The following is a 26388-nucleotide window of genomic DNA, read 5'->3' on the forward strand; positions in this document are numbered from 1 at the left end:
ACGGGCTAGCACACATTGTCCCTTCACTTCTGCCTCTTAAATGCTTCAGTGCTCAGCTCAGGCACCACCTTCTGTGGGAAGCCTGCCCTGATTTCTCTCTCTCTCTCTCTCTCTCTCTCTCTCTGTCTTCCTCCCTCCCTCCCTCTCTCTCTCTCTGTCTCTGTCTGTCTGTCTGTCTGTCTCTCTCTCTCTCTCTCTCTCTCTCTGTCTTCCTCCCTCCCTCCCTCCCTCCCTCCCTCTCTCTGTCTCTGTCTGTCTGTCTGTCTGTCTGTCTCTCTCTCTCTCTCTCTCTCTCTCACACACACACACACCCCCTTCTAGTGCTTCCCCCCCAGAATCACCCTGTCTCTATATGTTGTACAGACAGATAAAGGTACCTATTTTCTCCTCCAACTGGATTGCTCTTTGTGCTAGGAGCAATATTTCAACCCCCTTCTTCATCCAAATTAGTCTGATTTTTTTTTCTTTAAAAGGTATTAAGGGGGCAGCTAGGTGGTACAGTGGATAGAGCTCCAGCCTTGGAGTCAGGAGGAGCTGAGTTCAAATTCGGCTTCAGACACTTGACACTTACTAGCTGTGTGACCCTGGGCAAGTCACTTAACCCCAACTACCTCACTTTAAAAAAAAAGAGAGAGCATCCTTGAATCATGTCTTACTCAGGACATTAAGGTTCAGCCTGTTAAGGTTACCTTCTCTTTGCCTGAGTACAAGGAGGCTATGTAGGAGATCCAGGAGCTAATGATCCTTGATTAGTGGATCATGATGGGCATCTCAGGCAAAGGAGCTTCACTCCGCTGAATCAACTAGAGTTCACCTATCCTGGGTGAACATCTTTCTCTCCCTATAGTTAAGTAAATCTCCTTTCATTAACTGTTGAATGATCTCTAAGTGTCTCATTTCCTTACAGGACTAACCATTGATGTGAGTCAGTTCTAGCCTGGAACACCCTCAAGGGCAGGAACTGCTTTACTTTTGCTTTGATATACTCTGCACCCCACAGAGTGTCTGGCATGTAGGCATTCAATAAATGCTTACTGATTAATTGATTGAAAAAATGCCAAGAATATAAGATCTCATTGTTTGCTCTTTGTTGACACAGTAAAGTAAAAGGAAGGCTTGGACACTCTCCTCTTTAGCATCTGCTAAAATTGTACAAGATTCCTTGAAAGATGCAGCAGAGCTAACTTTGTTCAACAATCTTCCTATTATTAACATCAACCATGGCATAAAACAGGAATATGGATGCTCATGCAAGATGTTCACCTTTTTTCAAAGATGATGTCCAGCAAAGAATTCAACTGGAATAGAGATTCCTGAGAGATGGTAAGATTCTTCAAATGCCACTTTTTTATAGACAACATCGTACTGATTGCATCAAGCCCCAGAACATTAAGAACCTCTTTAACTAGGCTCTACAATCACTCAAAAGAGTTCAGCCCAATTTATCCATTCCAGAAAAACAAAATAAAAAAAACACTAATATGCAGGTGGTGGAAAACCCATCAAGTTAACTCACCAGTACATATATCTCAAGTATTGAACACACATGAATGACAACCTGGCCCAGAATTGAGGAGGAGGAAGAGGTGAGATCAAATGGCATTTGTTATTGTTGTTTTAGGAATCCAAGAAACTTTCTTTTTCTTCATTCTGTGTTGTACAAAAACACAAACAGAAAGAAAATTTATAGGTAAACAAAAAAACTATAACAGGAACATAATTTGTCTAAAAATCTTAAAGAACTTTTCCCCATGACATCTAAATAACTGTCATCCCCACTGCCCACCTTTTCCAAGGATTTCAGAGTCCATAGGGAGGATCTTTTGCAGTAGTGTTATGCCCTTCTCCCCAGACCTTCCTACTGGCATATGACAAATTCTTTCAGAAAGTTAATGTTTTCCTTGAGTTCCAAAGTAGCGCTGAGTTCAATCAATTTATCTGCAAAGGCATTAGTCATCCCTTGGTTGGACATGACCATCACCAACAAGTGATCATACAGAGCCCAATCCAGGGAGTCTGTGTTAAGCATACTGTTTGTGTCCTTTCAATAAGACTCCTGGTGAGCTGAAAACTGATTTCTCTTGTGGAGAAAATGCCACTCTCCTTTTTTCTGTCCAATTTCATCCTCCAGATAGTCACGGTCAAGCACCAGGACCTTCTTTCCATCGAGTTGTTGTTGTTTCAAATAAGCCACACCTTGAGGGTAGAGCTGACTGTCAGTTCAGGCTCCTGCTCTTCAACTTTCTATCCCTGCGATAGTTCATGGTCAAAAGTTGGCGGGATGCAGTTAATGTTGAATTTGATTGTCATTTTCTCACCAGTTAATGTCTGGACTAATTTGGCTTCTGTCCCATGCACATCTAGTTCCCAATCTCCAGACATCTTGGGGGGATGTTTACACTTCTGGATTTTTTCTTCTCCCCTTTGGTCTCATCTGCCAGGAATTCTGCAAAGGCTTTGCTTCCATCATGTACATAAACGGCACAGACAGAGTGCTGCTGCAGAGCAGCACGACCATGACCTGAGCCAGAGAAGGGACGATGGCAAGCTTAGTCAGTGACCATAAGAAAAATCAAAGCCACCATAAAATTGCATTTGGAAAACTTTACAATATGTTTAATGATTCGAGGCTACTCTTATAAGCATATAAGCATACATGTACACACGTGTATCTTTTTTTTTGGTGAGGCAATCAGGGTTAAGTGACTTGCCCAGGGTCACATAGTAAGTGTCAAGTGTCTGAGGCTGGATTTGAACTCAAATCCTCCTGGCTTACACATATCTTTTTAAAACCAAGGTGCTCCCTGACACAAAAACCCATTAAAAAAAAAAAACAATATTAGGGTGATGTTAATTATTATCATAGATTGTAGAGCTAGAGCTAGTAAGGATCCCCAAAATTAAGTAGCCCATGCCCTTCATTTTAACAGTGAGGAAACTGAGGCCTAATTGAGGTTAGGTGACTTGCCTAAGGTCAGCAAGTGTAACAAGCAGGATTTCTTTTTTGTTTTTCTTTTGTTTTTCTTTTTTTATTTTGGCTAGGCAGTAGAGTTAAGTGACTTGCCCAGGGTCACACAGCTAGTAAGTGTTATGTGTCTGAGGCCGAATTTGAACTCAGGTCCTCCTGAATACAGGGCCGATGCTCTATCCACTACCTAGCTGCCCCCAGAAGCAGGATTTAAACCCAAATCCATAGCCACTGCTATTTCTTGTATGGTTATAAATCATGGAATAACATTATCTCAAAAGAATCAAAATCATGAATGATCCAAAGGGCAATGGAGAGACACATGGTGGAAATAAGTAGGTTGCAGCATATAGTAATATATGCTATAATATATAATAGCATATAATAATCATCTACCTGAAAGAAGTAGTGTTGGGGAGATCATTCAGGGAACTGTATTGGTACTCACAAAATGCAAAAAGTACTAGAGAAAGGTTTCCTATGCTTTGCATGGATTTTTATAGATAACTTATGAACATGGACAAAAGTTTCACATGCTTAAGCATGAAAGTCATTTAAAACAGTAATAACAAAACCCAGCATTTGTACTGGGCCTGGAGTTAGGAAGACCCCTCTTGCTGAATTCAAATCCAGCTTCAGACACTTACTAGCTGTGTGACCCTAGGCAAGTCATTTGACCCTCTTTGCCTCAGTTGCCTCATCTGTAAAATGAGATGGATAAGGAGGCGGCAAACTATTTCAGTAGCTTTGCCAACAAAACTGCAAATGGGGTCAAGGAGAGTCAGACACGACTGAAATGATTCAACAACAACACCATGAGACAGGCACTCTGCTAAGCACTGTGGATACAAAGACAAGCAAAAAACTCAGTCCCTACTCTCAAGGAGCTCACAGAGTAATGGGGAGACAACATAGAAACAACTACGTACAAACAAGACAGATGCAGAATAAACTGGGGGTGGCCTACGAGGCAAGGCACTATGCATATGAAGAACCTACAAAGTTTTCTTGCAGCAGGTAGGACTTCAATTGAGACTTGAAAGAAGCAGGAGGTAGAGAAGGAGGAGAAAGTTCCAGCTGTGGGGGACAGGCAGCAAAAATATTAGGAGAAGGAGTGTCTAACTGGGGAAAAAAGGAGGCCAATGTCAATGGACTGGAAAGTACATGGTGGGTGTATCGGGAAGGAGTAGGGTATGAGAAGAAAAGTAAGAAAGGGCCAGATTATAAAGGGCTTTAAAAGCCAAATTGAGGGTTTTATTTTTTATCATCATCAAAATATTTTTAGAACGTCATTATCAAGAACCTCATTATTCTGTCAGCCTTGCTATTCATGCCTTATTGGTAACCTCAGTATCCTCTGCTCCTTGGTTGGAGGGCCAGCAAAGAGCTCCTCCCAAAGCTTCCATTTAAGGGAGGCTTCCAGACTAGCCATCTCTGCATTTCCCACCTACCTGTAAAATCCTTTGGATTTTTTCATCATGTCCTAGCACCAGTATCTTTCCTCCCCATTCCCACCTTTTCAGTCTGTCTTTCCCCATTGGACTGTAAGGACAGGGACTGTCTTTATTTTTTTGTATTTAAATGCCCAGCACTTAGCATAATGCCTGGCACACAGCAGAAAATAAATGTTTATTGACTCACTGATCCTGGAGGTGATAAGGAAGCACTGGAGTTGACTGATTCAAGGGGTAACATGGTCAGATTTGTGCTTTAGGAAGATCAATTTGGAAACAGAGCCAAGATGGCAGAGTAAAGAAAGCTGAGCTCTCCAAACATTCCCCTCCAAACAACTTTAAAATAACATCTCAAATCAAAATCTGGAGTGGCAGAACCAACAAAAGATCAGAGGGAGACATTCTTCCGGCCCAAGATAACATAGGAGGTCAGAAAGAGACATGTTGGAGGGGAGGAGATGGAGGGGAACAGATTGGCTCAGAGCTCATGTGTATAAACACCAGCAGTGAGACTAGGTGGTGGTGACAAAAGCAGCAGCAGCTTCGGGAACTCTCAAGCCAGAGACAGTAAGAGGACCGGACAATTGGTCAGAAATTGGTCAGATTGCAAAGGAACCCTGTGCTAGCACTAGACACAAAACCAAACGCTGTTTGGCAGCTCCACTGCCTGTACCTACTTCTGAGTCACAGTTCAAGAGCAGAGAGGAGGCTTTTAAGTCAAGAGGGAATGGAAGCCCTGAGGGACAGTATCACTTCTGGCCCCAAGAAATCATGGACCCTCAGGAACAATATCATTTTCAGTCCCAAGGGAGGAAAGGCCCTCAGGAGAAGTATCAATTACAATCCCAAAGGATCAAGAGCCCTACCTGGGTAAAGACCAGATTGCAGACAAAGCGAGCAATGACCATACCTCTCCCCAGATCACACAACTTTGGAAGCACCAAAAACTTCCAAACCCCTAGAACTGACTCTGAAAACAGCAATGGGGAAAAGTCTGATGCTTAAGACAGAGCCCCTCCCACCCCCATGAGGGGAACAGAGCTCAACATTAACATAAAGTTCTAAATCAAGAAATAAGATGGGAAAATGAGCAAACAACAAAAGAAGAACCTGACCATAAAAATCTACTATAGTGACAAGGAAGATCAAGGCACAAACTCAGAAGAAGACAATGAAGTCAAAATAGCTACAAGCAAAGTCCCAGATAAAAAATGTGAACTGAACAAAGCCTAATAAGAATTCCTGGAATAGCTAAGAAATTATTTTCAAAATTAAATTTAAAAAGTTAGGTAAATAAATGAAAACAAAGGAAGAAAAATAATGAAAAAACAACAACAATAATTAACTGCTCGGTAAAAGACACACACACAAAAAAAAAATACAGAGGAAAATATTACTTTAAAAAGAAGAATTAGCCAAATGAAAAAAGAGGTATAAAAATTCACTGATGAAAATAACTCCTTAAAAAAGCAAACTTGGCCAAATGGAAAACGAGGTACAAAACCTCACCAAAGAAAGTAATTCCTTAAAAATTAGAATTGGGCAAGTAGAAGCTAATGACTCCACAAGACATCAAGATACAATAAAACAAAGTCAAAAGAATGAAAAAAATAGAAGAAAATGGGAAATAAATCATTGGGAAAAAAACAACTAACGTAGAAAATAAATCAAGAAGAGATAATTTAAGAATTATTGTATTACCTGAAAGTCATAATCAAAAGAACTTCACCTTTCAAGAAATTATCAAGGAAAACTGCCCCAATATCTTAGAACAGAAGGGTAAAATAGAAATTGAAAGAACCCACTGATCACCTCCTGAAAAAAATCCCAAAATGAAAACTCCCAGAAATATTATAGCCAAATACCAGAGCTCCCAGGTCAAAAAGAAATTGCTTCAAGCAGGCAGAAAACAACCAGTGAAATATTGTGGAGCCACAGTCAGGATCACTACCACATTAAAGGAGCAGGCTTGGGATATGATATTCTAGAAGGCAAAAGAGCTAGGATTACAACCAAGAATAACCTACCCAGAAAAACTGAGTATAATCCTTCAAGGGGAAAAATGGGTATTTAATGAAACAGACGACTTTTTAGAATTCCTGATGAAAAGACCAGAGCTGAATGGAAAATGTTATTTTCAAATATAAAACTCAAGAGAAGCATAAAAAGATAATCATGAAAAAGAATCATAAGGGACTCAATAAGGTTAAACTGTTAACCTTTCTAAATGGGAAGATGATACATGTATCTTCTAATAACTTTATCATTATTAGGGCAGTTAGAAGGATTCTAACTTCATTGATACAGAGAAAGACAAAAAAAGTGTGGGAGTGAGTCTATTATGTTGAGATGACATCAAAAGAAAAATGGAAAGATGAGAAAGAGAGGTGTAGTGGAACAAGGGGGAAGTGAAAAGGGAGAAGAAGAATGGGGGAAATTATTTCACATAAAAGAGGGAGGCAAGGAAGAGCTTTTATTGTAGTGGGGAAAATGGAGAGGGCAGGCAATCACATCTCACATCTCAATCACAACCTCACATCTAAATTGGCTCTAAAAAAAGGGAAAATGTGTGTGTGTGTGTGTGTGTGTGTGTGTGTGTGTGTGTGTAGATACATAGAGAAAGAGAGATACTCAATTGGCAATAGAAATCTATTTTACCCAATAGGGAAGTAGGACAGGAAGGGGATAAGAGAGGGGCGGTGACAAAAAAAAAAAGGGAGGACAAATAAAAGAAGGAAGTGGTCAGAAGCAAAACAGACTTTAGAAGGACAGGATAAAAGTAGAGAGAAAGACAAACAGAAAAAAATGGGACGGAGGGAAATAAACAGTTAGTAATCATAGCAGAATGTGAATGAGATGAACTCACCCATAAAACACAAGTGGATAGCAGAATAGATTTTTTTAAAAAAAGACTCCAACAATATGTTGCTTGAAAAAACATACTTAAAACAGAGAGACACACACAAAGTTAAAATAAAGGGCTGGAGAAGAATATATTATGATTCAGCTAAAGTTAAAAAAAAGGCAGAGGTAGCAATCATGATCTCAGACAAAGCAAAATCAAAAACAGACCTAATTAAGAGAGATCATCAGGGAAACTACATCTTACTAAAAGGAACCAGAGACAATAAAGTAATATCAATACTAAACATATATGCACCAAATAGCATAGCATCCAAATTCTTAATGGAAAGGCTAAATGAATTACAGGAGGAAATAGACAGTAAAACTATATGGGTGGGGGAAACCTCAAGTTACCCTCTCAGAGCTAGATAAATCTAACTATAAAATAAATAAGAGAGAAGTCAAGGAGATGAATAGAATATTTTAAAAGTTAGATATAATAGACCTCTGGAGAAAAATGAATGGGAACAGAAACAAGTATACCATTTTCTCAGCTGTACATGGCACCGTTACAAAAATTGACTATGTATTAGGCTATTAAAAACCTCACAACCAAATGGAGAAAAGCAACCTTTTTAGTTCAACCTTTTTAGGACATAATATGATAAAAATGCATTTAATAAAGGATCATAGAAGCATAGATTAAAGACTAATTGGTAACTAAATAAGCTAGTCCAAAGGATAAGTGGGTCATAGAAACAAACAGAAATTTCATTAAAAAGAATAACAACAATGAGACAACATTCGAAAATTTGTGAGATGCAGCCAGAGCACTAGTTGGGGGAAAATTTGTATCTCTAAATGCATATATCAATAAAAGACCAGAAAAGAGGGTCAATGAATTGGGCATTCAACTAAGTAAAACTAAAAAAAAGAAGGAACAAATTTTAAATCCCCAATTAAACACCAAAATGGAAATCCTGAAAACAAAGAAGAGATTAATAAAATTGAAAGTTAAAAAAAAAATCATGGAACTAATAAATAAAACTAGGAGCTGGTTTTATGGAGGGGGGACAACAAATTAGATAGAGCATTGGTTAGTTTGATTAAAAAAAAAAGAAAACCAAATTACTAGTATCAAAAAATAAAAGAGGGACTGCAACACCAATGAAGATGAAATTAAAGCAATTATTTGGAGTTATTTTGCCCAATTATATACCAGTAAAACTGACAATCTAAGTGAAATGGATAAATATTTACAAAAATATAAACCACCCAGATTAACAAAAACAACCTTTTCTTAAATAACCTTAACTTAGAGAAAGAAATTGAACAAGCCATCAATGAGCTCCCTAAGAAAAAATCACCAAGACCAGATTGATTCACAAGTGAATTCTACCAATTATTTAAGGAACAATTTAATCCCAATATTATTTAAACTATTTGAAAAATAAGTAAAGAAGGAATCCTAAACCATTCCTTTTAATACCTAAACCAGGGAGAGCAAAAACAGAGAAAGAAAACTATAGACCAATTTCCTGAATATGCAAAAAAAAAATTTAATAAAACAATAGCAAGGAGATTACAGTAATATATCACAAAGACCACATGGTATGAGTAGGTGGGATTTATACCAGGAATACAGGGCTGGTTATACCAGGAATACTTCTCAGTATTAGGAAAACTATCAGCATAATTGACCATATCAATAACAATAACCATAAAAATCATATGATTATATCAATAAATACAGAAAAAGCCTTTGATAAAATACAACTCTCATTCCTATTTCACACACACACACACACACACACACACACACACACACACACAAGCACAGGAATCAATGGAATCTTTCCTTTTTTGTTTGTTTTTTTTTTTTTGCTTTTTGGCTAGGCAATGGGGTTAAGTGACTTGCCCAGAGTCACACAGCTAGTAAGTATTATGTGTCTCAGGTCACATTTGAACTCAGTTCCTCCTGATTCCAAGGCTGGAGTTCTATCCACTGCATCACCTAGCTGCCCCTCAATGGAATCTTTCTTAAAATAGGAAGTAGTATCTATCTAAAACAAAAAGAAAGCATTGTCTGTAAACAGGAATGAACTTTAAGCCTTCCTAAAAACATCAGGAGTGAAGCAAGGATGTCCATTATCACCACCCTTATTCAATATTTTGTTAGAAATGCTAGTTATTTTCTTCCACAAAATGACTAATATGGAAATGTTTTACATTATTCCATATGTATAACCTATATCAGATTGATTACCATCTCAGTGAGAAGAGAGGTGAGAGACAGAAGGAAGGAATTTGGAACTCAAAATTTGAAAAAAAGTTTAAAATTGTTTTTAACATGCAATTGGGGGGAAATAATATTTTTTAAAATTTTGAATACTCATCAAAAAAGAAAGAAAGAAAAAATGCTAACTATAGTGATAAGACAATGGTTACTTTTCTCCTTGCCACAGAGCAAGAACTAGGTGGTGCCAGGCCTAAAGTTATCAGACATTGCGTTCAAATGCAGCCTCAGACACTTATTATGTGCAACCCTGGCCAAGTTATTTAACTTCTGCCTTACTTTCCTCAACTGTAAAATGGGAATAACAGCACCTACCTTCCAAAGGGTTGCTATGAAGATTAAATGAGATTATCTGTAAAGTGCTTAATACTTGGCATATTAGTCACCTACTCAGCAAAACTGAGTATAATCCTTCAGGGGTAAAAATGGTCATTCAGTGAAATAGAGGACTTTCAAGCATTCTTGATGAAAAGACCAGAGCTGAATAGAAAATTTGACTTTCAAATACAAGACTCAAGTGGAACATGAAGAGGTAAACAGGAAAGAGAAATCATAAGAGACTTAATAAGGTTGAACTGTTTACATTCCTGCATGGAAATCTGATATTTATAACTCATGAGACCTTTGTCAGTATTAGGGTAATTGGAGGGGGGAAAATTATATGTATGTATGTATGTATGTATGTATAGATAGACAGACAGACAGACAGATAGATAGATAGATAGATAGATAGATAGATAGATAGATAGATAGATAGATAGATAGATGGCACAGGGTGAGTTGAAGATTAAAGGGTCATACCAGGAGAATAAAATTAAGGGATGAGAGAGGATTATACGAGGAGAAGAAGAAAGGGAGAGGTAGAACAGAGTAAATTATCTCACACAAAAAAAAAAAAGAAAAGAAAGGCTCTTACAGTGGAGGGGAAACAGGGGAAGGTGAGAGGGAATGAATGAATCTTATTCTCATAGGATTTGGCTTAAGGAGGGAATAACATACACATTCAATTGGGTATGGAAATCTGTCTTACCCTACAGGAAAATAGGGGGAAGGGGATAAGAGAGCAGGGGGATGATAGAGAGGAGGGCAGATTGGGAAAGGGGGTAATCAGAAGCAAATACTTCTGAGGAGGGACAGGGTCAAAAGAAAGAATAGAATAAATGGGGGCAAGGCAGGATAGGATTAAGGGAAATAGAGTTAGTTTTTCACAACATGCCTACTGTGGAACTGTTTTGCATAATTGCACGTGCATAACCTATACTGAGTTGCTTGCCTTTTCAGTGAGGGTGGGTGGGGAGGGAAGAAGGGAGAAAATTTGGAACCCAAAGTTTTAAAAACACATATTTTAAAAAAATGTTTTCACATGCAACTGGGAAATAAGAAATATAGGAAATAGGGTACAGAAGTCTATCCTGCCCTATAGGAAAATAGAAGGGGAAGGGGATAAGAGAAGGGGGGGGGAGAGATAGAAGAGAAGGCAAACTAGGGGAAGGGGTATTCAGAATGCATGCCATCTTGGGGTGGGGGGAGGAGTGAGATGGGGTGAAAATTAGGAACTCAAAATCTTGTGGAAGTAAATATTGAAAACTAAAAATAAATAAATTTATATTAAATTTAAAAAAAAAGAAAACCTGATATGTAAAAATCCAAAAAAAAAAAATACTTGGCATATTAAGCATTTAATAAATGCTTATTTTCCCTTACCCCAAGGCCAACTTGTGCCCTTGATTCTCTTCCTTCTCATTTCCTCTGGGACCTTGTTTACTCTAATCTTCAATCTCTGTTTATCTGCTCGGTCTTTCCATGTTGTCTCCTCCATTAAAATGTAAGCTCCTCAAGAGTAAGGACTACTTTCATTATTGTATGTATCCCCCATGCTTTGTACAATGATTTGTACATATGAAGCATTTAATAAATGCATTTTCATTTATTCATTCAACATAGCTCCTGATTGGTCCTTGGGTATATCTGTGCCTGAGGAGATGAACAAAAAAGGGACTGGTGACTGAGCCAGGAAGAGCCACCCACTCTGTTGACCATAAGAAGAAATAAGAAATGGGCCCTACACAGACAACACCAGCTCTCCCCTGGACTTCCATTGAGGTAGAAGAAAAAAAAGAAGAGGAAGAAATTTCTCTCCCTTCCCCACCCCCCAGCCTCATTACATTTCCTAAAATGCAACAGAGATTTGGAAGTAGCTCTGCATGTTAGCAGACTCTTAGTTCAGGTTCAGTTTTGGTACAAAATGAAATATTCAAAAGTCAACAAGTCAACAAAAGGAAGCTTAAACTTCTAGGTCTGTATTCCAAAGAGATCATACAAATGGGAAAAGGACCCACATGTACAAAAATACTTATAGCAGCTCTTTTTGTGGTGGCAAAGAATTGTAAATCAAAGCAATGCCCATCAATTGGGGAACGGCTGAACAAGTTGTGGTGTATGAATTTAATGAAAAACTATTGTGCTATAAGAAATGATGAGCAGGCATCCGCCATAAAAACCTGGTAAGAGTTATATGGACTGATGCCGAGTGAAGTGAGCAGAACCGGAAGAACTTTGTACACAGTAACAGCCACGTTGTGAGATGACTAACTTTGATAGACTTAGCCCTTCTCAGCAATGCAAGGATCCAAGACATCTCCAAAAGTCTCATGATAGAAAATGCTATCCACATCCAAAGAAAGAACTATGGAGTTTGAGTGCAGATCAAAGCATACTATTTGCTTTTTTTTTTCTTCTGTTTTATTTTCTCTTTCTTGTGGTTTCTCTTATTGGTTCTAATTCTTCCCTACAACATGACTAATGTGAAAATATGTTTAATAGGAATGTATAGGTAACACCTATATCAGATTATGTGCTGTCTTGGGGAGGGAGGGGAAGAGAGAGGGGGAGAAAAATTTGAAACTCAAAAGCTTATGGAAGTGATTGTTGATAAATCAAAATAAATTAATTTTTAAAAAAGAAGGCTTAATATATCTTAACACAACAAAGGATACAGTGGACACGGACAAGGCTCAGCTCATCTTCATATGGAAACTCATCTAGTCATCAGGGCATGATATGGTAGAGGACATAGTGACTTATGTGGTCTTCAGAAATCCATCAAGTCACAGAGGCCTTGACTGCTGCCAACTACCCACTTTTTATACTTTAGGATATCAGGAAGTTGCATCAAAAAGCAGGGCCAATTAGATTCTAAAGCCATCTTTGCCCACTTTTGGGGGGAAAGCTAATCCCTAAGTATTAGGAAAGGATTACGGGCCTAGCCCCACCCCTCCCCCACACTCCAGTATGTGGCATAAGTGTGACATAAACTCAGGTCTTTTTCACTCCAAGGTCAGTTCTCTATCCAGTATATCACAATGCCTCACTTACCTCATAAATTACTAAAATTGTAACACTACTCTTGTTGATTAGTCAACTAGCTCTGTGGCATATATACATACATATATATGTATACATATATATGTATACATATATAGATATAGATAGATAGATGATATCCACAGTCTCTGTGGAAAGAACTATATAAATTAGGATTACATTAAGTATTTCTCAACCAGAATGTCACCTTTCTGAAGCTAACCCCAACACAAACTAGATGGTTAGATGCCCCAACATTAGATAATCCCAAGGTCAAGGTACTTTATGGGTACCCCTACTGGTGCATTCATCTTTAAGAGTCAGCCAGTTGACACAATTAACAAAAGCATTTATTAAAATGGCTTTGTATGAAGTAGTAGAAGAACACCTCCTTCACAAACCTGGAGTGTACTCTCCCACAAATACATGCTACGTCAGTTGGAGGAATGGGCAAATACACAAAAGTACAATAGTAGAGAGGAACATATACAAAGAATACATATAGTGAAAGCCACTCACACCTCTAGCACTTTAGGATAGCGATGTCCTTTCTCTTTTCTTGGTGCCTTTATGCAGCTCTCCCTAGAGTAACATCTCTGATACAGCATCATTCAACTGGACCCCCTGGACCTATTCTTCTCTGCAGCTGTATTCCTCCTGACTGCCAAGCCTAACTTCCTCCCAAGTTGCTGCCTGAGGAGCTCAGTGTCTCTTATTTGTCATGTTGATCTGCTATATAGCCAAAAAGAGCAGTGCAAGAAAAATCCCTCTACCTCCTCTGTACTCCAGACAAAGGAAAAGGCAAATTCCCAGAAAAACTGCCTGCCCCCATTGCTTCCACTTTTCTACTTCCCACAAATTTCTCACCTCCTTGCAAACTAGTTTGTGATTTGACCGCTCAACTGAAACTGCTTTCTTCAATGTTACCAGAGGTTACGTTCAAGTCCTGCTCAGATATTTACTTAGCTTTGTGATGCTGGGCACTTTGCTTAACCTTTCTGAGTCTCAGTTTCCTCATCTGTAAAATAGTCATAATAATAGCACCTTTCTCACAGGGTTATTTTGAGGACTAAATGAGATAATATCTATACAGTAGAAAGTGCTAATATAAATGCTAATTATTATTATCTCTTAAATGCCAAATCCAATGGCCTTCTGTCAGTCTCTAACCTTTTGACCTAACTGTAATCAAAAAGTAGAAAAAAGAACTCACACTAGTAACTTCCTAGTTACTCCTCACTTGGTCAACTTTTGTAACACTACTCTCTCTTCCTCCTCCTACCTGTCTGACTTTACTCCTTAGTGTCTTTTGCAGGGTCATTATCCATGTCCTTTCCCTAAATATGAGTGCACCTCAGACCCTTTTCTTTCTCTCTATTCTCTCTCTCTTAGTGATCTCATCAGTTCCCAGGGTTTCAAATATTATTTCCTTGCAGATAACTCCCAAATCTACATATATCTAGGCCTCATTTCTCTCCCAAGTTTCAGTTTCATGCTACTAACTGCTCTCTGGGCTCTTACACCTAGATGTCTCATAATTCCATATGTCCAAAACAGAGCTTATTATCTTTCCCTCAATACCTGTTCCTTACCCCAACTTCCCTCTTCTTGTTAAGGACATTAACACCCTTCCAATCATTCTGATTCAAAACTTCTGACTCATTCTTTACTTCTCCCTCATCCTTCTAATCTAATCAGTTGCCAGGTTTTGTCAATTCTACCACCACAGCATGTTTCATCTGTCCTCTTCATTTATGTAGGCATCATCTGCCTCATTATCCCTCAACTACTGAAATAGACTCCTAATAGGTCTCCCTACCTCCAGTCTATCTCTTCTCCAATCTGCCTTCCATATAGCTTCCAAATTGGTATTTCTAAAGCACAAACTTGACCAAGTCACTCTCTTCTGCTTGACAATTTTCTCAACTTCTCTATCGCCTCTAATATAAGATACCTACTCCTTTGGATGGCATTTATAGCTATTCACAATCTAGGTCCATTCTACCTTTCCACACTTATTTCACATTACTACCCCTAATATTATATTTTTCAGACAAATTGGCCTTTCTGCTGTTCCACAAACTAAATATTTCGTTGTCACCCCCCATCACCCTCCCCCTTAGCCCCATCAGTATCTTGATATAGGCTACCTCGAATGCCTGGGATGGGTTCCCTTTTCACTTCCACCTCTTGTATCTTTAGCTCCCTTCAAAAAACAGGTCAAGTGCTCTGTCCCTCACTCCTAACCCTTCCCCCCATTACTTCGTGTATAAATTCAATGGACTGATCAACAAGAATTTAAGCATCTACCATTTGTCAGACGCTGTGCCGGAGGGGTGAGGGGCTAGGGGGTAGTTGGGGAGGGTTGATTTTGGATCCTTCCATTTTCCTGTACATTTCTTGAAGTCTGTATCGTCACAGTCTCACATACTACCTTGTATATAGCAAGTTCTTAACCAGTGCTTGTAGGATTAAATTGAATTAGAAAAAAATTTGAAATTTGGAGGCGATTCGGAATCCCTAACCTGTTATAACTCGTCACCTTTGGCAACTAATTTTGTGTCTTTGGCCTCAGTTTTCCCTTTCTGTTAAAATGAAGGGGGAAAGGTGGTGTTGGACAAGACGACCTCCAGGCTCCCTTCCAGTTATAAACCCTCTGATTTAATGAAGGGATGGAAGAAGAAATGGGAGCATTGATGCATTCATGTCCAAGATTTTGGAATATGCTACATATAGCTTGACTCAACTCCCAGGGAGCTCCTGCCGCATTTGTGAACTCTATTACACTACATCTCGGCTCAGTTTTCTCGTGCGTTCTATCATTACATTCGCGTACCCTCCCCCACTCATTATCAACCACATTTTGGAAAACGAGAAATTCAGACAGGAAGCTTCGACTCTGCCTCCGCCTACTTCCTCAAAACCACCACGCAAACACCCTATAGATATCAGGCTGCTGACGTCGCTGTCGTCGCATGCTCTCGGTACATTACAGTCTCCTAATGTACTTACTATACCCACCCTCCCCACCAAAAAAAAAAATTAGAAAATTCAAACTGCAACAAATGGCCAATAAGGGAGAAGGTGGTAAGTGGTAGGAGGAAGAGAGAAACTCGTAGGGAAAGGGGAACTTGGGGAGGGGAAGGCTAAAACACGGCCACAGAATTAGGGTTTTTTTCTTATATTGCAGGGACTCAGAAAGGCTTCAACCCAGGTTGCAATGTCTCGCGAATCCACCTTAAATCTGAAAATGTACGCTGCGCCGGGGGTCACTGAAATCAGCCAATGCCGATCGAGTTCACTAGCACCACCGTGGTACGGGGAAGGAGAACCGAGAAAAATAAATAACCACACCCCCCCTTCTTCCCTCCTCCCTACCCGAAGCACCAGCACCCCACCCCGCCCCGCCAAAAAGAGCGTTTGTAAGCAAAAAAGAAAAAAAAAGTTTTGCAAAACGGCCGGAGGAGACTGGTTTCTGGGGCTTTTTTTTTTTAAGGAAAAGAAGGAAAAGCAAGAAGGACTCATCCCCAACCCAGCGCCATGATAGTTGCTACACTTTCCCGAGGTGGAGAGGTTACAATGATGCAATCTTTGGGTGCGTTTGCTCGGAGTTATTTTTCCCTTGCCTTTTATTTGCATTTCTTTTGAGACTCGTGGAAAGACTTCGAACCTCCGGCGACTTTTTTGCACTAATTCCTACGTGTACACACATTTGTACACACGCACATTATTAATATATAGGGCCGTGTACACAGACGTACATATTAATGCCCCCTTCTCACTGCCCGATTGGCCTGGAGATCCCAGAGTCACTGGTCCTCCTTCTGGCACTTGCATGGCATCTGTAAAAAGGGTCCTTACCCGATTACCAAATTCACCCCTAGGGTCCTCGGGACTTGGAGGAGAGGGGTTCTTTGTTTTCCCCCACTCCCCTGGGAAGACTTTTTCTTTTTTCTTTTTTTTTTTGCCAGTTGGCCCGAGACAGGGCGTGGTTCAGGTGGATCATATGGCTGCCTTTAATTTTGTTTAAATTCATTCTTTTAAAAGTTAATTGTTCACCCTAAAGAAATATTTATTTTTCATCTTTTGAGACACAGAGGTTTAAGGAGACAGACTGCAAATAAAAACCAGGAACGACTGCGCAATGAAGACTTCCCTCGGTTGTCCGGAATGTTAATTTCTGGGAGGGTTAAGCCGTGGGCGCATCCTGGCCAGAGGGTACCTAAGCCTTCCAAGTGCCCCCCCGTCATGGTTTCCTCCCAATTTATCTCCCCATTCCCTTTCTGTGGGGTTCTACAGCAAATAATCGCTTCTTTTCCCGTCTGAGAGCGGCGTTTTCTCCCCGTGTCCTCCTACGAGCTGAGCGAGCTTTAAATCCTTTCGAAATGCGCGGGCTAAGGATCATTGGAGCCCGGGATGAGGGGTGGGAGTAAGCAGCCTGCCCTAGAAGATCGGTTCATTCTTAGAGATTCTCTGTGCATAACCTTGGGTGGGGAGGGTGGGGGAGGTGGGAGTTTTTGCTGGTTTTAAGTTCGGGCCATGAAAGTTGTATCTTGTTTCTTATGTCCAGAGAAGAGCTGGGCAGGGGGTGTTTCTAAGAGAACAATATAAACCCCCAAAGCATCTACAGACGACGGCAAGGTTTTATTTCCTTGGCCTTTCTAGTGGACTTATGGCGAGGCTCGCCTTCCAGCTCTCAGTCCCTGGAAGCAATAAATACGCAGGGGGAGAGGGAGACTAGGGTTCGAGAGGGGCACCAGGCCAGTTGGCTGGAGGAGCGCTCGGCTAAAAGAGTGATTTTCTGTTGTCACCCGCCCAGTCAATTTGCCGTACCTACTACGTTCTATTGGCAGTCCTCCGTACCTTAGGGATGACCAGTTATAAGAGTCGAATGTAATAGTGACCAGTATCGCTGTAGGGAAAGAAAAGATGTCAGCCACCACTGACCCGAGCGATGTCCGCAGCGGGCTCCGGGGAGGTCGCTCGCGGGTTACTTACTGCAGCCCGGGGAAAAGCAGCCGACAGTTAGCCGGCCGGGCGGATTTTAAATTCGAATTCTTGGTACAGGCGCGTAAAGGGGAAGCAGTTGTAGTTGCTCTTGGCGCTATGTTCCAGTAAATTTGACTGGCACAGCTAGCACCCATTTTTCTTCGATTGGTCACCCCCAAATCTTCGAGTTATGTGGCTTGTCGACGCAAGAACTTGGATACTTAGAGAGGACACTACTGCAAACTCCTCTCCCCTTCCTTTCTCGCGCCACCACTCCTCCTAAGAGCTGGTAGCAAACAGACCTGGTAGAATTTTTTAAAACCTTACTGTTTGATAGTTAGACATTCTTGGATAAGCCGTCTTTTATTTAAGTGGAGGCAAGAGTTCTGAAGCATACTACGGGATTCCTCAGCAAAATAAGGTACCTAAAATGTAAATATCAATTTTCGAGTTGACAAGCAATTATATATGAGGTTAAAGTTTAAATTGTGATTTTAAATTTTAAATTATTGTTGCTTACTTTGAAGAATATAATGCCAAATATAAATATGTTCTATTTGGTATGGGAAATGATGTTTTACATTTTTTTTTCAGTTGTGTTTGAATTAAGATTTTTAAATGTATATACACATATATATTTCTAAACTAAAGGATTTTTCTTTCAAATAAAAAGTTGTATCATCTCACAGGTCAACTTCACTATCTAATGATCCATACTATGTCAGTAGCAGGGAATGGTGTTTTTTCTAGGGGCCTAATCGGTTCACCTAAATGGAATTTTATTTTAATTATGCTACAGGACTTTCGAGTTCTTATTTTGCCACTAACTAAAGATGTGACCATGGACAATTATTCCACCTCTCTGGGCCTCAGTTTTCTCATTTATAAAATGACATTGTTGGACTAGATGCTAAGGCCCTTTCCAGTCCTAAAATGCTTTGGTGTATTTTACAGTAGTTTAATTATCAACAATGTTTTATGTATTGTGCAGAATTCTCTGCTAATTTAAGAAATAAGAATCTTGTCCCAGTTCAGAAAACCTCAGTACTTGTATTAAAGTTTTAATTTATTACCTTTTCTGGGCTCAGCACTGAATTGTGTTATGAGGAATGGAGGTTATCTCTTACTTGTTAAAAATAAGGAAAATGGTTCGAAACAGGGAGAGGTGGCTAGCACAGTGTTCCAGGAATGGAGTACTGTGGAACTTGAATTGGGCCTTGAAGGATGATGAGGATTTGGCTGGCCAGAAGGGAAAAGGGGAACAGTCTGAGCAGATTCTTATGTAGTCCATTAATGGGATCAAAATTAAGAATAAAAAAACTAGATTCTTCCAAGAAGAAGAATTTTTTTTAAATAAAATGAACAATTTTCTATTTTCCCTTAAGCCATAATTAAAATCTCAGGAAAGAATAATACACACTAATTTTTAAGGGCTTTGAAAACTTTAAATGGGGATTAACATTCAAGTCTCTAGGTAGTGGTGTAAATAAAAAGGAGAGGAAGGATGGGGAATTACCTGCTGTTGACAGTTTTGTTCATAGAGGGCTAGAATTTTAAAGCTTGAAGAGGCTTTAGAGATCTAGTCCATTCCCTTCATTTTACAGATGAGGCAACTGAGGCCTAGAGATGATTAGTGAAGTATTTGAATCGCCTGATCAATTCCAATGCTTTGATTCTTGTTTCTTCATAATAGTGATCAATGGAACAACTGACGAAGAAAGGGGAACAATGCAAAATTTTTCCATGGATTTGCAATTAAAATCTTCCTGGGTAATAAACCCAATCATAAGTTGGAATGTCCTCTTTGAGAGGACATCTCTTAAGAAAAGCTATACCTAAGAGATCATTCAGTGGAGGAAGATTGTAATTTTTTTTCTTAATCTCTAGAGAAGGTAATTATACAATCTCCATCAAAATATTGTATTTTCTTGTCTCTTACTCCCAAGGAAGGCCTTCCAAATATTTAGCATAAATCTTTCCTATAAGACCAAGCCCCTTTTCTCTTGGGTTAAATTGAACACCTAACACAGTGCCTTGTCCTTGGGCTGATATGAAAAAGAGTTATGACTCCCTCACTCCCTCACACCAACAAGAATTTAGTTGATGAGGCCTAGAGAGTTGTCTCAAAGCTCTTCTGGGGTCACAAAGCTAGCATCAGAGACCCAAATTGAATCCAGGTCTTATTTCTGCATAATAAGTAGGCACTTAATGTTTGGTGAGTTAAATTCTAATTACTGCAGTCAAGTAAGTGTTTTCAGAATGTATTTCACTTCTATTAATGGGGAAGGGATGAAAAAAGAGGGATATTGATCAAAACATTGTATTTGTGGTGGTAGTTAAACTTTTAAAGTAATATGAAAAAAATGGGCAAGATATGAATCACATGGTAAAACATTAATAATATTCAGATTATTACCTGATTTCCAAGGAAGAACTTTCTATTACTGGATCAATGTCTTGTACCCTACATCTCTGATTAGCCAAAATAGATGTCATCAAGTCTACACACTAACATTCCTGTACCTCATTTATACAAGATTACCACACCCCTTGGAGCAGAATCGTTGAGGTATATTTGTTCTTTTAAACAATTCCAGGAGCTTGGTTATTTCATTTCAGAGATCCTGGCCATGTGGTAATGTGGAAAGAGCACTGGATTTGTCATTAGGGGCCCTGGGTAAAAATCTTGGTTCTCATACTTTAGTACCTGTATGACCTTGGGCAAATCACTTCTCTGGGCCTACTTCCTGGTCTGCAAAATAAATATTGGACCATGTGACCTCTAAGGTGTTTTTTCAAGCTCTAAAAATTGCATGATCCCTCAAACTAAATGGAGAATTAAAACAAGTATATTCTGACCAGCATAGCACTCACTCAAATTTAGGCCTATACTTTTAGGATCCTTTGCCAAATTCATGGTGTGTGTCGATATTAAAGCCACTTCGAAGTACCAGGTGTAATGGCTTCAAGGAACAGCCACATCAGTACAACTCATTTAATAGCTATGGCAGTTTTATTTATTGATTGCTTGATAGGGAACAATTACACATTACAAAAAAGTTATACTTGGCTCAGTAGGCAATACTTTAAGCACAGCCACATTATTTAACAGAAGAAAAAAAATCCCTAAAGCCTACCCAATAGAGCATTTACAAATGCAAAAAACATGCCACTTTGGCTTTTATATCGTCTAGATTTAAAAAAAAATCTTTTAAACATAAATAAGTTAGTATAATTTTCTCAGTGTCTTTACAGTTATGTACACAGGTACACTTTAAAATGTTTCATACACATACAGCAATGTAGAAATACTATTTAAAGATGCAGTATCCATTTCCCTCTTCCACCAGCAACTGTTCCGATCTGTTCTCACCTTCCATCAAACACATCACATTCCTCTGGGTAAAACAGCCAAGACAGAATAAGAAATTTTAAATTAAAAAAGCATTCCATTTTCTTTTACTTTGAATCTCAAGATTTTTTTTTTAAATACCCAGAGAGCATTATTTAGGCCATGTTTACAAGCACAAAACAAGGGAATGTGTGGACAATTTTCTGGCTTATCTGATGAATACAGATTGCCAATTCTGATCATTCAGAACTCATAGTCAATTTTGTTTTTTGCCCGAATTATGTGGATTGTTTGCTTAAGCCTTAATTAACTGGATAATTACTTCACTTTGAAGAGGTTTCCCTTTTATAACCCTCCTTTTAAAAGAGCTTTTGCTCTGACATAATGGACACAACAGAGCTCCAGATTCTTAATAAGTGTAATATAATAAATGGTAATCAGCTGTTGACTGTTTTAATTGTTGCAACTTTTAAAAAAGAAATATCAAATCTCACTGAAAGGGATATTACATCTTTAAAGGAAAAGCTTAACCACCACCCCCAACCCCAAGTTGCTTCTTTTCATGCAAGTCATACATTTATATTCTTGCGATATAATTTGAAGCAAGTTTTCTATTTTCTTCATATCTTAGCCCACCCGCCTGCCTCCCCCCTTTCCCAAAGTTTATGTGCTACATAAAAGATAAAAACTATATACACAGGTAGTACAATGAAGCAAATAAGGAAAAACCTAATTGCATGATGCTACATCCAATGCTTTTAGAGGCACATCTTTTAAGAGTGCCTATCATTTTAGTGTTGTGTTGTTGCTTTTCAGTGCTTAAACAGGAGATCCTTTCCATGAAGTCATCGATATGTATTCTTAAAATTTAATTTATATCTTCCTTGTTTCATCAGGCTCTGGTATATCCAATGAACAAGGACACATTCTTAATTCTGCAAAACAAAAGATTAGGAAGGAAAGTGCATTAAAGGCATTGACACAACTAATTGTAACAGCAGCAAAGTAAATCACTACAGTTGTTAAAAATTATTTTCTCACTGTCTTGCTTGCTCAGTGGCTTGTGAAGTGGGTGGATTATATACACAGGCTAAATGTAGAAGGCTAATAATGACAGATAGATGAGGTCTTCTCTCTAGTCATTCATTCTTCCAAACTGAGATCTGTAAAGACTTTAAGTAGCAAAGCTAATTCAGCTTAGCTTAATTGTATAGCTTATCCTACCACCACTCCATACTATGAAGGAATCTGGAATTATAGGGAATCTACATGGATGATAGGGAAGAAAAGGAGAGATACAGAAGGACAAAACAAATTATAAGGGTAAAAAAAAAAACCAACCCAACAACTCACCTTTATTTGAAAAATGCATAAGAATAAAATGAGAGAAAGCATAGCATAATGGGCCTTGGAGTCCAAGAGATTTAATCCTGGTGGAGACCAGGATTTAAGTTTTGATTTGTAAGTCATTGAAAGTCTCAGTGCCCCAGGCAGCTTTTTTTTTTTAAAGACTGTAAGTTACAGAGATAAGCTGCTGATTTACACTGGTGGAGGAGAACACTGGGAATTGTTCACATGGTTAAATGATCAGTACAAAAAAAATTAATAAGATGCAAAATGTATGTGGTATAGGTAAGCTGTATGAAAATACAGTTGCAGCTCTTCAAGCTACTTCATTCAGCTGAATGTGACCCTGGGCAATATTTTATGGCTGTCTCTTAAGCTAATACGGTAAAATGTTTTAAAGTTCATCCTTGTTTCTTGTGATGGATGTAAGTGTACAGCTGCTTTGTTTGTTTGTTTGAAGTTGCCAGTGTCCCGAGTTAACATTTCTAAAGAGTCTTTGAGTTTGAGAAATCCTGCTTGGTTGAATAAGACAAGACCAAAAATTTATCAGGGTCTGAAACATAAAAACACATGAAAAGAGACTTGGCAGCACTGTAGGTATTGACATCTTCAGGTGAATTAGTAGTCATTAATTTTCATCCAGTTTCCTCCACTATATAGAGAGGTTCTATAAAACCATTTTTCAACAAGCCCTGCAAGTGGGCATTTTGTATTGTGCAGAGGTTATATACGTTTAATTTATGTAAAAAAAGTGGAATGACTTTCGAGGTTAAGAAATAAAAAAAACACCACCTCCCCCCAATTTTAGTGTCCTATATCTCTATATTGTACAGATTCAATCGGCATTCAATAAATGTTTATTGTTCACCTACCATGTGGCAACCAATGGTAAAGAATATAGGGAGGAATGAGACTCAGTTTCTACTCTTAAGCAATTTTCGACAACTAGTAGAATTAGCTGGCCTGAAGAATTAATTAAGGCCCCCTAAAATAAGAGCTTTGGGGACTGAATTATTCCATCTATCTATCTGAATTGATCAGATTCAGCAGATTATAGCAAATCTCCAAGTCCCTGGACCAGATTATTGCAAATCTCCACTTCCCTAGAGCAGGTAGACACAGCCTTAGCTAGCCCTGATATTAATTATTCCTTTTCCCCTTCAAATACCCAAATAGTGAGTTGCTCTAGCACAATTTGCATATACATGCTGACATGTTCCAGATTGCTTACAGGGGGGCAGAATTCATTAACTTTTACTTTGCAGCACTTCAGAGCTGTGGAAAAAACTTTGTGGGTAACTTAATGATTCTGTGTGTTCTTCTGCATAGATAGGTTTGCCTCAGCCTCCAAAAACCCATAAGTGGTGTGACACAAGAAGGATCCAAATAAATGAGTTCCACAGGCCACTTTATCCTATTTCTAACCTCTTCTTCGAATCACTGGAGCTCCGTTTATTCTCAAATGAAAAGATGAAACCATTTCTTTCCCCTTCTTCCCTCTGGGTCCACACAATGCCTTTATTTGAAACCACTGAAAAATGATAAAACCTTAAAACTCCTCTGCTGGGGCACGGAACAACCACAGCCCTTATTCAGAGCTGAAAAAAATCTCATCTTCCAATCAAGTTTTTGTGAGGGCTCATAAGAGGATGATCTCCCTTTCACCAGGAACTACCTCCAGGATAAGAAGACCTCATCCAGGGTGCTACCCTTCACTCTGTAGTAACTGCTTAACTTGTCTAAAGAAAAGACCTGTCTGATGGAGAAAACTTGATGAAACCCAACGACCCTTTCCCTTATGCCTTACCTAGTCTTTCAATCCCACAAAATGTTTTTTGGGGGGGGGGGGGCCTGAAATACCCTTAACAAACTAGCAAACTTCTTATCCATAGAAAACTAATAAATAAAATGTGTTGGAGCTTGCAGAGACTACCAGTTCCAGCAGTGCAGTTTGGTTTCATTTCTGAACCCTAGCTAAGCAACCCACCTAAGTAGTTTACGTTTGATGTCTTCTGAGACTGGGCTTCTTGGGCGTCTGCTCCACTGAACTAGCATTGGGAGAAGTGTCTGAAACCTCTTCTTCAGTAATGTTGGCTCTTTTGTTTTGAGGTGAGACATCTAGCAGGGGAAATTGCGGAGGGGAGGGGGGGAAGACAAGCAACAGATTTTATTAAAAGCATTAGCTAACAAAAGTTAGCCAGGGGAAGAGGGGGAATTCTACCACCACCCACAATCCTGGGTCAATCGCCGATTGTCTTAAAATCCTGAAAATATTGTTGCTATTAACAAAGACCTCCTCCCATGTCCCCGGTACCTATCGAGGGATGATATATCACAGGGATAATTAGGAACATCCTAGCTGCAAGATAATAGTTTGGGTTACTCATACACCTTATGATAGCACACTGGGGGAGGGGACAGGTGTTTTAGGGAGGCGGTGGGTTTTAAACGTTAAGTTTACGGATAAATTTTTACACCGACTGGCAGGAAACTCAACTAGTAGCCTTTAACTTCAAAAGAAATGATAACTAGTTAGATGATAGATAGCACCGGTGCATAAGGTTAATAGCTTCAGCTACCGATGGAAAAGTCAAGAACTGAGCTGGTGTTCTCTAGACACAACTTCGGGGACGGACCTCCAGTAAAGCCAAGGAGTGGCCCAGACAGACCGAGTAAACAAGGGAGGGGTTTGTTTTATTTTAATTTTAAAGGAGCGATTACCATCCGTGGCTGGTCGTTTCCTCGTCTCAGTGCACTGGTCTGCCAAACTCGTCTGGCTTTCGGATGCACCCTCAGTCTTTTGATCTCTTAAGTGGGTGTCCTCTGAGATTCCCTGAGAAGCAATAACAAACCCCGCTTGGCGCACTCCGTTTAGATCCCCACTCTCCTGGCCGGGCCTCTGGCATCTCCCTTTGGGGTTCCGCGGGGGCCTGAAATAAAACTCGGGCAAACTATCTTTCTCCACAGGTTGCCACTCATAACTCCCCTCCAAGGGCTTGTGATTCCGAAAGTCGAAGTTCCACTTGCGCTGGCAGTCTTCCTCGATGTCCCTGCAATGCTTCTTTAAGTCCTGCGTTAAATCTTCATGGTTCACTGGGCCAAAGAGGTTGCGGCAAGCTGAAGGCTTGGGGTACTCCGCCGGCCTGCCTTCCATCCGCTCCAGGGTCGGGCTCCCATCAGAAATACGCACGTTTGACATCGTCCTCCCTCGTCTCCACTCAACTTTTAAAAACGACAACAACAAAAAAATCCGAACACGTAGCCCCTTTTATATAGGTCCCGCGATTCCCGTTCGGGGCCAAGGGAAACCAAACAACCACCAATAATTACACAAGCTTTAGGATCAGTGTTGAGTTTGGGGGAGGGGGCAAGGGGAAGCCCGGGAGAGCCAGCAGAAAAGTCTCCCAGCAGATCAAGTGTAAAGGAGAGAGGGAGGGAGGGACGAAGGGAGGGAGAGGGAGGGGGGAAAGGAGAGAAGGGGAGGGGAGGGGAGGGGGGAATTGGAAAAGCTAGTCCAAGACCAAGCCGGTACGAGCCTGTGGGTTCCCCAGACTGAGCCGCGGAGGAAACAGAACAGAACAAAATAAAAACACCTGGCTGATCTCAACAGTCGTGGTGTAAAAAGAGACTGGGGAAGGGAAGGAATATAAAAAGACACCCCGAAAAGCCGAGCACTTTTTTTTTAGTTGCCCAATATGGCGGTGGAAGGGAGGCTGAAGAAGGAGAAAATGATTGACATAGCAAATCTATTTAAACAGAGAAAGAGAAACCATTG

At 39.6% G+C, this 26388-nt stretch overlaps 1 protein-coding gene, 1 long non-coding RNA gene and 1 pseudogene across 4 annotated transcripts; 1 reads left to right on the forward strand and 2 right to left on the reverse strand.

Moving 5' to 3' along the window:
* Positions 1–1795: 1795 nt before the first annotated feature.
* Positions 1796–5330, reverse strand: LOC110218675 (complement component 1 Q subcomponent-binding protein, mitochondrial pseudogene; annotated as a pseudogene).
* Positions 5331–17450: 12120 nt separating this feature from the next.
* LOC144457714 (uncharacterized) lies at positions 17451–24548 on the forward strand. Its single transcript, XR_013487143.1, has 2 exons — positions 17451–18335; positions 23943–24548. It is a non-coding gene; the product is annotated as an uncharacterized LOC144457714 (long non-coding RNA).
* CDKN1B (cyclin dependent kinase inhibitor 1B) lies at positions 20909–26306 on the reverse strand. 3 transcript variants are annotated; one of them, XM_021001574.2, is made up of 3 exons: positions 25335–26301; positions 24601–24731; positions 20909–22201 (listed from the first exon to the last, which is right to left on the reverse strand). In XM_021001574.2, the coding sequence occupies exons 1-2, from the start codon at positions 25810–25812 to the stop codon at positions 24610–24612; spliced, it is 600 nt and encodes a 199-aa protein (XP_020857233.1). In that variant the 5' UTR covers positions 25813–26301; the 3' UTR covers positions 20909–22201; positions 24601–24609. The 3 variants fall into 3 exon arrangements, with proteins under 3 accessions (XP_020857233.1, XP_020857235.1, XP_020857234.1); XM_021001575.2 differs by lacking the exon at positions 20909–22201 and adding an exon at positions 22602–23166; XM_021001576.2 differs by lacking the exon at positions 24601–24731 and having other exon boundaries at positions 25335–26306.
* Between the last annotated feature and the right edge of the window lie 82 nt (positions 26307–26388).

This window comes from Phascolarctos cinereus, unplaced genomic scaffold (genome assembly GCF_003287225.1).
Source record: "Phascolarctos cinereus isolate Bilbo 61053 unplaced genomic scaffold, phaCin_HiC Scaffold_1;HRSCAF=81, whole genome shotgun sequence".
Lineage (NCBI taxonomy): Eukaryota > Metazoa > Chordata > Mammalia > Diprotodontia > Phascolarctidae > Phascolarctos > Phascolarctos cinereus.

Coding starts and splice junctions, on each gene's coding strand:
- CDKN1B (XM_021001574.2), bottom strand. CDS start 25,812: ATGTCAAACGTGCGTATTTCTGATGGGAGCCCGACCCTGGAGCGGATG. Junction 24,732..25,334: donor GAAACGACCAGCCACGGATG/GTAATCGCTCCT, acceptor TTCCCCTGCTAG/ATGTCTCACCTCAAAACAAA.